The sequence below is a fragment of the Dermacentor andersoni genome, chromosome 1 (genome assembly GCF_023375885.2).
Source record: "Dermacentor andersoni chromosome 1, qqDerAnde1_hic_scaffold, whole genome shotgun sequence".
NCBI lineage: Eukaryota > Metazoa > Arthropoda > Arachnida > Ixodida > Ixodidae > Dermacentor > Dermacentor andersoni.
In genome coordinates this window covers 388,449,002-388,462,940 of record NC_092814.1, presented here as the reverse complement: position 1 = coordinate 388,462,940, position 13,939 = coordinate 388,449,002, and the positions used below count along the sequence as shown (strand labels likewise).

Here is a 13,939-nt window from a genome sequence, read left to right as displayed (position 1 = left end):
AGAGCCAGCAAGCATGATGGTTTGTGACGACATCGAATGGGCGCCCATACATAACCAAATTTTGCATGCATATGCAAAATGGGGTGTAGAATGCAAGTACCTAGGTCTTATATTTATTCCAAGCATCGGTTAGAAACCACAGGTTGTCATGTTTTTGATTCAGTAACATGTTGTTGATGTGATATGTCAATACATTTTTTACATTACATTACAGTTTTTAGTAGAAAAGTTGATTAAAGTACCTAGATTACAAGAAAAGTAGAATGTTACCTATCAAGAAAAGGGGGTCAGGCAAGGAGACAATCTCTGCATGCTTACAAGAAGTGTTCAAGCTATTAGTCTGGTAAGGCTTAGGAATGAGGATCAGCGGCAAATATCTCAACACCCTTCAGTTTGCTAATAGGATGGTCCTGTTCAGCTATACTGGGGTTGAATTGCAACAATTATTGAAGACCTCAACTGAGAAAGTTGAAGAGTATGATTGAACGTTAATATGCAGAAAACACGTAATATTCAGTAGCCTGGCAAGGGAACAAGAATTCATGATCGCCAGTTAGCCTCTAGAATCTGTGCAGAAATACATTTAGCATCTAGGTCAGAGTATGTTTGTCTAGTTGCCAGAAGAGATTTGCTATAGGAGCACATGCACATTTGTCCGCATGACGTGACATGCTTTTTAAATTGAGCACTGTGAGAATGTGTGGACAATTTGCTCATTTTTCCTTGGGCAGGTGGTGCGCGTTGTTCGAGCTTTGCGGGCACGCTCTGTCTTTGTGGCCACAGACAGTGATGCTATGCTTGACCGGCTAAACCGCGCCCTCGAGCCTCTGCAGGTGAGTGTGTGTCAAGGATCCTTTAACTAGGCTTGTGGAGCCAAGGTTCAAAGCACAATGAGAACTGTTTTGAATGGTTACAGCATTCTCTGATTTCTATATTTTGCTCCCTAGCTTTCGTGGGTAACATTTACATTGGCATTTGTTAGCAGCTGAACTCTTTCGGATCCTCTAATTTTGATTCATAGGTGGCATTTGTGTCATTGGGCCACATTTATAATTTCCTGTGAACTTAGGCAAAGTTAGTGGCAGATGACACCAGTTCTCAGACATTGTGCATTGATCTCATGCTGCAAAATTTCAGGAGGTGTAACATTAACCAAACATGTCCTTTAGAAATCTTCACGAAAGATGCAACATTTTCCTTTGAATATCAAGTCCAAAGAATATGCCCTGTGCAAGAATTGTGTGCTTCCATAGAGTGAAATCTCATTGTTACGAACACCACAATAACAAACTTTTCAAATTATCGAACTTTTCAGAAAAATCCTGCTGACTTCTTATAGTTTCAGTGTGAAATATTTCAGTACTACGAACTTCAGAATAACTAACTTTTCAGAATAACGATCATTATTCAGTTTCCCTGTGATGCTAACAGTGCCTCAGTACCACAAACAAATATTAAAAAATCCGGGGATTCTTAGATTTCCGTGTATCCTTCACGGCAGCCGAAACGGTAGGCTAGCAGACAACAAAGCATAGAGAATGGACGTTGTGGCGCATGTGTTCGGAAAACCTAAGACAGTGCCCAAGAAAAAAAAGAATACGGGCGGGTGGAGGGCGACGGTGCATCATGTTTTGCAAGTGCATGCTCCACACAGAAAAGTGTCGCCTAGCAACAAAAGTGCATCTATTCTTTCTTTTACCCTTTGTTCTGCACGCGCCTCTATCTTTCACACTTACTTTGCGGCCCTACTAACTATGCATGCTGTGAAATGTAATTTCCGTACTCGCAGGAATGCCACGCAGTCGCACTTTGTACTTTCCTGACGCTGTCGTTTACGTGTGCTTGTGCTTTGGAGTAGTTCAGGTGTCTGTCTCAAGTGAGACAGTTGCAGTGTCTACGGCAAGAAATGTGAAAACAGACAAACAAAAAGCATTGCAACTTGGAAACTTCAGATTTCTCAGCGTCAGTGTCTCCTTTGCATGCGTCACTCTTGGAGCTTCGGTGCTTTGGTGGTGCGTGGCGGCAGAATCTATGGAAAAATGCCAACAGTGCGGGCCAAGAGCCAACAGCGGCGTCTTCATGGATAGCTCAAGTGGTGACAACTCATGAACTGATGGGTTGATAGGCAGAATGGTTAATTTTTGGGCTTTCACTATAATGACCTTTCAGAATAACGAACTATTTTTGGCAGTCCCACATGATTCGTTATATCGAAATTTGACTGTATTAGGTGCTGCAGATGGAACACAGAGACAATAGGTGCTGTGCTGTCTATTATGGTGTAGCATGCTTACATACTTATAACTAGGGATGTGCGAATACTAAAATATTCGATTCCAAATTGAACAGGGAACATTCAAATAATTTGATTCGTGAATCAGCTATCTAATATGTGATTTTTTGAATATTCAATTTTTCTAATATCAGTACCTTCGCCGAATGACCCAGCCATGGTGGGTGTCATGACATGCACAGCGTTCCCATGGTGCACAATCTCTATCGATGCAAGGTTCGAGCAAGATGACCGGGCCGATTGAGACAGTTAATGCTACGCGAACAGACGGAACAACGAAAGCAGTGCATGTAGAAAGCACAGAAGCATGTGTGAAGATCGGGGCAATTAGCCACTGGAAGGCATGCTGATCGTATTGAATACGCGAGTTCCGTGTCCAGGCACGCAGTTTTACGCTGTTTGGAACTTTCTACCCGCATGCGAGCACAGAGGAACTTAAAACATGTGCTCTCAGTAGTTGCCGGTTGGTTGACTGCGGACCCGTATGCTGCTTCAACGGCCACCAATCTAACCTGTTTGTGTGATCTTGCAACTGATCACTGTTGAGCCACCCGTAAAAACATACGAGTGACAGCCTTTCCAGGACAGGTTTGCGGCCTGTTATTACATGTGCCGGCAGTGAATTTTCGTCATGGGCACATCATTGGCTACACTGTCAGGCTCAATAGGCCTAATCAGAGTTGCATCGTTGATTGTCAGTGACTAAAGTTACGGTTACTGAATCAATGCAGATCTATTCACAGTGGTGGCACTACCCTCAGAAGGCCAACAAATCGCCTCACCAATGAAAGCGAGTGCATAGAATGATCGTTGCATGTTCACGACCGCCATCTTTACGAAATACAGTATGGTGGCCCCTAGCTCATTCCGAACGCCGTTCGTAGGCGCACAATAGTCTCTGCTTAGCTTTGAGTGACCCGTCGCAAGGCTACCTTTGGACTTATGTGCCAAGCTCAAAAAAAAAAGGGGGGGGGGGGGCTAATGTCGCACAAACTTGCCCTGGCCCTCTTGATTTGATAAGTCTTTATCACAGGTGCTGATGATCATGTGGAGCGGTGCTGAGGGACGTGATGTGCATTCCCAGCTTTTGTCTGTCATGCAAATCATCCTTAAAAGGGCCCTGAACCACTTTTTATCAAAGTTGAGAAATGCGTTTGAAATTAAATTAGACTATTTAAGAAATACTTTGCCGCAAAAAGTTCGTCAATGCATTCAGCAAAATCGGAGTTGTTCGCAATAAAACATGATGTTCCCGGTGCTTCTGCTCCTTCTTCAGTGATTTGCACTGTGAAGGCTGTGGCGGAGCGGGGTGTGCCCACAATGCTCCGCCTACTGAACGTCACCATGGTGCGCAGTTCAAACTTGATTTTGGATGTTCACGTAGACACCAATATTTCCGATTTTGATGCCTACGACACGCCAAACGTGGTTGTCCTCAGTGAGCCTCAGTGCCATGCTCAATGCGCTTAGCCTGTGGACTCGCCGCAGCACCTCACAGCGGCCGCGTTGTCTACGCTACATAGGAGACCACAGCTACATGCAACTGTAGCATTTGCTTTGTGCACAACAGGGCTAGAGTGCGCGCTTGCATTCTTATGCTCCTGTCTGGCTGTCCTATGTGGTACAGACCGGCTTTGTCCTGCACCTGCTTGGCCAACGGATAGTAGCCACATCCAAATTGCACATTTTGAAGCGCTCGTTACGAAGCGAAGCCTGCCATGACGTCTAACCAGAAGTGGCCAGGGTTGAGTGTGCGCTGGCAAGCGTGCGTGTGGTCTGTCCATAAGTTTTGCATGGTTTGACGTTATTTGAGTGCTCAAAACTAATTGAAATCAGCGAGATTTGATGGCTTTGACACCGATAAGCAGGGTGGCCAAAGTTTAATTCTTACTCAGGCAGTCACGGCCGAGCGTGAGCAGACGATAGTTGGATTCTTCCGTAAGTACGCAATTATTATCAATTCGAAAGCAGGTTTTTGCTTACTTCAGCCCATTTATTAAACTTCGTCAATAAATACACACAGTAACAGTAGGAAGAAGCGCTGTAAACATCCTTCTTGATTAATTTCAGGTATTGGCCAATAGCAGCCACATATAGGAATCTGCCATACTATGAAATAATAGTCCTGCATGTGACATTTGTGTTGCATTTATATACTTCAATGATAATTTTGTGTACTTTGCACTTACGTGTGTTGCTGTTTTTCAGTCCTAGCCCTGTGCAATACTTTCCCTTTTTTGACCTGTATATTTTGCATTTTCTTATAATATCCTTGTTCGTCCCTCTTGGCAATGCCTTCCCGGGTATGAAAGAAGCTGACTTTGCACTCTTCTTCCGAGATCCACGCACCGCACATGACTGCCAATTTGGCTGAGATGTTCACAGCAGCGTATGCTATACGTGGACTGTTCTTTCACCAAGCCGAGAGGTGGTTCAGGGCCCCTTTAACGAGTAGGCGATGACCTTCAGAAACTACCTGCCATAAAGATGAAAAACCCCTCCTATCCTGGAAGGAAACTGGAAAGCAATACTACATTGCCATTAAGCATGTACGGTATGGCCCACTACTAAACTGAAAGTCCCATTGGTATTTAGGAAAACTTCACTATTTCTTCAGCTTCAGAGGAAAAAAAAGAACTTACTTCTATTTGACAGACATCTTATCACGCAAAAATTTTTCCACAACTTCGTGTACAAACTAAGTTGTTATCAGTGCTGGCATACTAATTTGGTGTTCTGGCAATTTTTTTATGTCAACAGATGTCAATAAAATACATTGGCTACGTTCTTCTGCACACTTCTGTCATGTGCTGAAAAAAAGTAGGTTTGATAGTTGTGGAAATTTCTTATGAATAAATTTTGTCAATTCTTTCAAACCATCTCACTTACCCGCTCCTCAGCTACTGGCCATATTGTGTTAAGACGTAAAGGGCAGCATTGCAGAGCATGCTGGGAACGAATGGCAAACGAGAGTGTAGAGGAACTGGTGATCGTGCTAGTGTTTGGCTCGAGAAGTTGCAGTTGCGAGAAGTTGCATTCTGTATGGACAGACAAGCGGTATTGCGTTATTCGTTGCACGAACTTCACTCTCGCCACCCACACTTACAGTTTGAACTGATGTCAATTGCGCTCAGCCGGGGTTAGGCCTATTACAGTCGCAGAGTTTCTGGGGACGGCCCTGATCAACTGACCTGACCTCAAGCTAATTAAGCCGTTTGGATGAAAAAAAGCTGTTTCTGTAGTTCAGTTTTGACGATACGAATTTCAAATAAACTATTCTTCATTTTGTACAGTGCATACAAAAAGCGATGTGCACACTGTAAGCATTGGTACGTTGCCATTCTCAAAGAATGCCACTCACACTCACCGGCATTTCCCTAAATTAAATCATTATCGCACATTGATGTATTTTTATATATTGTTAACTCATTATTTAACTTATGTCATGCACTGTTTGCCTCTTATCCCAAATGGGCAGCAAGCGGAGGTCCCTTCGATACAGCAGCATAAACAACTGCCTTGTTCAGCTGCCAATGAAGTCAGTACTGGCATCGGTGTTTCCGCAAGAAAGCTATGCATTCTCTAAATGAATGATCATGCACATAAAATCTTCATCTTCTGTCTACTTTATGGAACACATGAATTGTGTGCACAAAAGGAGTATGAAGAATGATACGTAGGCAGCGTAACTTATTATACAACGGTCTCCTGCTTGCTTTTTTTTAAGGTGTCCAGTCGTTCACACCAGTGTGACTCAGAGTGATGCGACAGAGCTTACCTATGCAAAATCTGCATGTTTTGCTATGTTCTAACATTATGTGATGTCACTTATGTATGGCTTGCATATATGTCAAGCGAATAATGAGCGGTCGCTGTACCATGCCGATATAAATGCGCCGATCAGTGCTTTGGACGCTCAGCGGCGTTCTTCCGGGAATTTATGCACTCTGTAAATCGGCAAACAGATGCGGAAAGCAGTGCTCCACAACATCTTATAGAATCCATGCAAACCATTTCCCAGAAAGTGGTAAAACACTTCAAATAGAATGTATCATATCAATGGTTAGGGCTACCCTTGGTCTTCATATTGCGGCGCGATGTGTTGTGCTGAGCGCTGGCTCTCGTGGTGGTGGGTGGTATGCGAACGGCGCTTCGCTGCTATTGAATTCATCGGAATCATAGCTGTCACTGTTTGACAGCTAGAAAGGGCTGGTGCAGCGGGCATTGTCACCTTAAGACAGCCAATGGTCCGGCGCGGTGACTAATCAACTGAGTGTCTGCTCTTCACCGCTTTTGTTCTCCACACTTGCGGGATGGCATGCCTTGTGCGCTTTCCCCGCTGGTGTGCCTTTCGTGACGTCGCACAAAGATAGTCGATCGGCTGCTCGGTCAGGTTTAGGTTTCGTTTTTGCGCATTTCTGCTTATTTAAAATTATTTTTGAATTTCCGGAACAATTCTACCACCAGACGTGTGACTGGAGGGGAGGGGTCAGGCGGGTGATTTGACTTGATATTCCATTAGAAATCAACTATTCAGCATTCGCGGACTCCTACTTATAAGTCGCCGGAGTTGCCAATTTTCGTATTGCAAGCAGTATTGCGCTACGGCCAAAATATTTTTCAATAACAAGTGGACCAAGCAGCCACGGGTATCTGTCAATCGAAATGTGCCACTGGGATGTTTGACTCTGTTTAAGTTTATAAGCATTCGAAGGTTAAAACCCGGGTACTTTTGGTCATCGCATGAATCTAGAATAATAATAATAAAAAAAAAAACGGCGACCAAAATTTGAGACTCAGTATTGGTCTTGCTAACTTTTTCAGATTGATACGCATGAGCATTGTCAAAAAGATGGCAGCCACAAGTGAAGCTTATCACCATTCTGGTTGTTGCTTGTGCCCTAATTTCGTTTGTTAAGGGTTCCTCCACTTTGCCAGTGCCAAATGCTTAGGATGACATCCAAAGGCCATGTCTTCTCATGAGTGACAGCTTCTAGTTTTTACAATTAGCAGGGCATTCAAATCCCCAAGAGGTGCACAAAAGCATGTACATACTATCACAACCCAAAGCCAATGTGCAAAAAACGTTGCTTGATTATCAACGTAGCGTGTCAACAAATGTACAGAAATCATAGAACCGAAGCTGACCTACATGTTTTTATCTGCCTTTTTCGTGTGTCAGTGCTGATGGTACGTACCACTTGCACAATCCACGGCTCCACTAAATTAGTTTCACTGTTCAGTGCTTGTTGAGTGACACACACCATTTCCAAAAACAAACAGTGAAATAGCTCTCTTGGCACAACTTAAACAAAAAATAGCAGTGATCTGTGCGATGTGTGACCAACCGGTTGGTCGCAGTCACAAAGGTGGGGGGGGGGGGGGGTTGACTCCTGCAACTGAAGTCGCACTTTGGGTGCAATGAAAATTACGTCATGTCAAACAGGCTTCAGATCTGCAGCTAACTATTCTGAACATCGATGACGTGGACTTCGCAACCAAGCACTTCGTGTGTGGAATCATTGGACACGCGGATAAGCTTTTCGAGCATCATTGCTTCGGACTTCACTTCAAAGTACATTGCGCAAGCAGTCCTTGGACCCACGGCTAAGCCTTTGGAGCATCGGCGCTTCGGAGATCGTGACCAAGCAATCGCACACGCAATTCTCAGACCCCGACTATACATATTGCACGCGCACTCCCCGGACCCGTGGCTAAGCATTTTGCACATCGGCCTTCGGACTCTGTGGTTGAGCACATTGTGTGCGGAGTCCTCAGACCCACGGCTCAGCATTTTGCACATCGGCCTCTAGGACACGGCAATCGAGTGTAGGCGCACTCCTCAGGTCCGTGGCTCAATATTTTGCACGTGGGCCTCTAGGACTCGTCAATCGAGCACATTATGCGCGGAATCCTCAAACCTAAGGTAAGCATTTCGCACGTGGGCCTCTTGGACTAGGTGGTCAAGCACATTGTGTGCGTACTGCTCAGACCTGTGCCTCAACATTTCGCACATCGAACTTGGTGATCGAGCACATTGTGCGCGGACTCCTCACACCTGCGGCTCAGCATTTCGCATATCGGCGTCAGGACTCTCGAATGGAGCACATTGTGCGCGCACTCCTCAGATCTGTGGCTCAGTATTTCGCACATCGACCTCTAGGACTCGGCGATCGAGCACATTACATGCGGATTCCTCAGACCTAAGGTAAGCATTTCGCACATTGGCCTCTCAGACTCGGTGGTGAAGCACGCTCCTCATACTTGCGGCTCAAAATTTTGGACATCGGCCTCTCGGACTCGGTAGTCAAGCACATTATGCATGAATTCCTCAGACCCACCGCTCAGCATTTCGCACGTAGGTTCTAGGACTCAGCAGTCAAGCACATTACATGCAGACTCCTCAGATCTAAGGTAAGCATTTCGCACATGGGCCTTTCGGACTCGGTGATCAAGCCCATTGCGCGCGCACTCCTCTTACCTGCGGCTCAGCATTTCGGACATCGGACTTCGGATTCAGTGGTCGAGCACATTGTGCACAGATTCCTGAGACCCGCGGCTCAGCATGTCGCACGTTGGCCTCTAGGAGACGGGGGTCGAGTAAATTGTGCACGGACTCCTCACTCTGGTGGCACTCAGCATTTCGCACATCGGCCTCTAGGACTCGGCAATCGAGCATGTTAATGCGTACTCGCACATCGGCCTCTCGGACTCGGTGGTGAAGCACGTTGCATGTGGACTGCTGAGACCTACGGCTCAGAATTTCGCACATCGACCTCTCGGATCCGCAGTGATCGAGCACATTGTGTGCAGACTTCTCACACCTGTGGCTCAGCATTTTGCACATCGGACTTGGCGATAGAGCACATTGTGCATGGACTCCTCACACCTGCGGCTCGCTATTTCGCACATCGGCTTCGGCGATCGAGCACAGGTATTGTGTGCGCACTCCTCAGACCCTCGGCTCAGCAATTCGCACATCGGCCTTCGGACTTGGTGGTCGAGCACATAGTGCGCGGACTCCTCATACCCGCGGCTCAGCGTTTCGCACATCAGCCTCTAGGACTCCGCGATCGAGCACATTACATGCGGATTCCTCAGACCTAACGTAAGCATTTCGCACATCGGCCTCTAATACTCGGTGGTAGAGCACATTGTGCGCGAGCTCTTCAGACCTGTGCGTCAGCATTTTGGACAGTGGACTTGGCAATCGAGCACATTGTGTGCGCACTCCCCAGACCCCCGGCTCAGCATTTTGAACATAAGCCTCGGCGATCTACACATTGTGCACAGACTCCTCACACCTGTTGCTTAGCATTTTGCACATCTGACTCGGTGGTTGAGCACATTTTGCGCGGACTCCTCACACCCGCGGCTCAGAATTTTGGACATCGGCCACGGCGATCAAGCACATTGTGCGCAGACTCGATCCTCACACCCGCGTCTCAGCATTTCGCACATCGGACATGGCAATTGAGCACATTGTGCACAGACTCCTCAGACCCGCAGCTTAGCGTTTCGCACATCGGCCTTTAGGACTTAGTGGTAGAGCACATTGTGCGCGGGCTCCTTAGACCTGTGGCTCAGCATTTCGTACATCGGACTTGGCAGTCGAGCACATTGTGCGCACACTCCTAAGACCCGCGGCTCTGCATTTCGAACGTCGGTGTTCTGACTCAGTGGTCGAGCACATTGTGCACGGGCTCCTCAGACCTGCGGCTCTGCATTTCAAACATCGGTCTTGGCAATCGAGCACATCGTGTGCGCACTCCCAAACCCGCGGCTCAGGATTTCGAACGTTGGTCTTTGGACTTGGTGGTAGAGCACATTGTGCGCGGGTACTTCAGACATGCGGATCGGCATTTCGCACATCGGACTTGGCAGTCGAGCACATTGTGTGCACACTCCTCAGACCCGTGGCTCTGCATTTCGCACATCCGCCTCTAGGACTCAGCAATCGAACACATTACATGTGGACTTCTTATACCTAAAGTAAGCATTTCGCACATTGGCCTCTCGGACTCTACGGCCATGCACGGTGTGCGCGAACTTCTCAGACCCGCGGCTCAGCATTTCATACATCGACCTCTCGGACTGTGTGGTCAAGCACATTGTGCACGGACTCCTCAGACCTGCAGCTCAGCATTTCGCTCATGGGAAATTTCGCACATCCGAATGGGTTTGAAGTCATGTAATGCTACTATCTGTGAGCAGAAAGTACAGATTTGCTTAAATAAGTTGTCCAAGTGTGCAGACAAGAGTTTGAAACCAAACCCCCCAAAAAGCTATGTGCGTCCCCTCCTCCAACAAGAGAGGTGTGCTACCAGACCCTGTTATAGACCTTTATGTAGAATGACTATCTTTGAGCTCCGAACATCAATTCTTAGGTATTATGTTAGACAGTAAACTAACCTTTATCTCCCACCTGAAATACCCGAATAGTGCCTCAAGATTATGAACCGGTTGAAACTGTTATCCAGCACATCCTGGGGAAGCAATGGCAGATGCTTTATAAGCTTGTATAAAAGTCTAATGCAATCATGCTTTGACTACGGAGCCATAGTTCATAATTCTGCTATGTGTATTGCTTTGAATATGTTAGATCCTATCCATCACTTGGGCATCCACCTTGCTACAAATCCCGCTTCCATCACTGCTTCCATTAATCAGACTCCGGTTTATTGGATTTTTCTATTCATTCGATCCAGGCTGGCGATCTCAGCCGGCGCTCACGCTATGGGCCCAAATTTTGATTACTTCGATCCTAAAGTTGGCCGTCACCGCATAATTCGAACTTGACCACTCAGCACGCATGCACCTGGCCTCCTTGACAGCATCCGTCTCGGCAGAGCATAGGGGAGGTGAACGCCTTAACATACATCACTCCACCAAAACGGCTATTTTCGGCCAGTCCTAGGAAGATTTTCAAGCAATAACTGTACCTCACAATGTCTAAATACAGTATTTACCCTATTCTGATGCGTGCCTTTTTTTTTTTCGAGAAAATTGGGCCAAAAATTGCATGCGCGGTGCAATCGGATACCAAAATAATCGCCTTTGCAGCGTTCGTATGCTTTACCGCATAACAAAAGTGTACTGCGGCGAAGTGAACTTTAAACTATTTAGCGGCAAAGCTGACTTTAGAAAATCGGCCATTATTGTGCGAAACGTATATTTTTCTTGCTTAAAAATAGGGTGCGCATTAGATTTCTTCTTTGCATGGGGACTTTAATGTAATTTCTACGTTACTTTTTTACTTTGGACACATAGAAAGAGGGTCCACATTTTTATTTATTTATTGTACCTGCAGGCATGGCTAATTCAGAGCGTGAACTACTAAGACAAAAGCAAAGGCACAAAAAGAGACGAGACACAGCACTGTATGTAATGTGTGCCCTTAGGGTTTACCCATTACAAAGGGGAGGGGTAACCAGTACAAAAGTATGCATCAAAAAGGTATACAACATAGACAATATACAAAAGCATAAAGTTCATAAGGCAACACATGTCAAAGCAATTCAAAATTACCAAACAGTCAAGCACTGTCATACATATTCCATAAAACAGATTTGAAAGGGGGTGTATCTTTGATAAAAGGGACTGACTGTGGGAGGTTATTCCATCCTATGCAAGTTCTCAGGTAGAAAGTGCATGAGTATATTACCGTATTCTAGCAAAGGACATCAACCTTTTGTCTGTGGTCAATCCTACTTGAGATAAATGGTAATGGGTGAATGAAATGCTGAAGAAGGTGGTTATTAACCCTTTGAGGGTCGATTTTTTTTCGCCATATGCGACCACCCAGGGTCGATTTCTTTTATTGCAGATTCCAATTCTTCTTAGGGATTTATTTCGAAAAAAATTTACCGCAGTTTTTCTAGGGTGACCGTAAAATGAGAAAAAAATATTTTGCGTTGGTATATATGTACTCTTGATTCACGAATAATAACAACAAAAAAGGAAATAAACTTATAAGGGTTATAAATGTGATGCATTTTTATACACATAGTTCAAGGCCTTAAAAATGCACACACAAGAATATTTTGCAAGACTCAAATGTTCACGCTCTTACACTAATACGTACAGTGCTCACGGAATGAAACGCGTCAATTTAGGGCTAAGTAATGCGCATACTTCCGTTTCAACCGGCTGCAGTTCGTGTCACATCAACGTAATTCTGGCGCGTACACTTACATCGGAGTCCTCGTCACCTTTGGTGACCAAATTCTTAGCGACATGACATGGTGCTCTCGCGTACTTTGCATACATGTAGGGTTCTACTAAATGCTCCGTGTCCCATTTCATTCCGTGAGCACTGTACATCCATAGCGTAATCGAACTGCGTAGGTGTGTGCACTCAAGAAATCTGTGTGGTTCTGTGCCCGTCAAAAAGCACGTGTAACAAACTTCCGCTAATCTTAATCTTATTGCCAACCAGAGGCAAATAGTTTTCGCGAATTCCAAAAAAAAGAAAAGCAATGTAAACGCATGCACGGGGGCATCCTTCCTATGCGCACCCCTGTGAGCACTAAACGAGCGAGAAAGAGGCGGTCACCCTTTGAGCGATTAGTAACGAGTTAGCCATCAGTTTTGCAAGCGAAAGAAACCGACACCGCCCGCGGAACAAAACCCGAACCGCCACCCGCCCGCCCGCCCGCGCGCGCGCACTAATGCCCCAGCGGTAGCATGTAGAGGCGCGGGAGCAAACTAGCTCTAAAACAAACCATGCAACGAAAACAAAGAGAGGGAGGCGCGCAAAAAAAAATTCCCTGTATTCCCACATAGTGGCAGCACATAACAGAAAAGAAAAAGTTAGGAAATTGGTGCGCTTTTTAACCCTTTCACTGTCGGACCTTTCTGGCCGTGACGCACCCCCAGTGTCGGCTTGGTTTCAGGGAACGAGCGTAACAGGGAATGAACATAGCAATTTATTTTTGATCATGATTGGTATACAAATAACATAGTCAATGCAACATGCACATTTCAGTGTTCTGCAGCTGTTGTTAGTAAACATCATCATCATCATCAGCCTGACTATAACATCCGTTCAACATCCAAATCTGACGATGCGGAACTCATCTCTTCCTCGCATGAGACGCTGTCCGAGTCCAAATCCGAGCTCGGCTCGTATTCTGAATCGGAAGAGCCACTGCTCCAAAGAGCAGACGAAGGTCCCGCGCGCTCAGCCATCCGAAAGTAACCGCGCGCAGGGAGGATGCGCTTTCAGTCACCCGCATAACGGAGAGAAATGGGACGTTGTGTGATCAAGAAGAGCGAGATGAAAAAAAGGCTAAAACAAAGTTCGAAGGGCTTTACGTTTACTGCTGCAAGTTGGAAGCAAGGGTGCGACGAGAGAGCGAAAGCAGCAATCGAGTCACTCTTTTCGGAGAGGCAACGGCACGTGCGCCTGAACTTGACGCGCCGTAGCAGACACACCAACAGAAGAAAAATAAGAACCTTCAAACCAGCGGAGATTGCAGAACAAACTCTTGAACCCATAACCACACGTGCGCGACGCATGATCCCGCGAACGCGGAGCCACCGCGCCACTCAGCAAAGAGAAAGTGGGGAGTGGCAGTCGCACCGTACTCTTCAATACATGGACTAACACAGGTTGGGGCGAAAATACGAACTTGTAGAAAGAGT

General features: G+C 46.0%; 1 protein-coding gene across 2 annotated transcripts in view; it reads left to right on the top strand.

Moving 5' to 3' along the window:
- O-fut1 (O-fucosyltransferase 1) overlaps positions 1–13,939 on the top strand; it is a 167,604-nt gene that overhangs the window by 117,128 nt on the left and 36,537 nt on the right. For both annotated transcript variants that reach the window (XM_050168402.3, XM_050168400.3), the window contains exon 7: positions 732–833. In XM_050168402.3, coding sequence (XP_050024359.1) covers positions 732–833 — 102 coding nt within the window. The remainder of the gene's footprint in view (positions 1–731; positions 834–13,939) is intronic.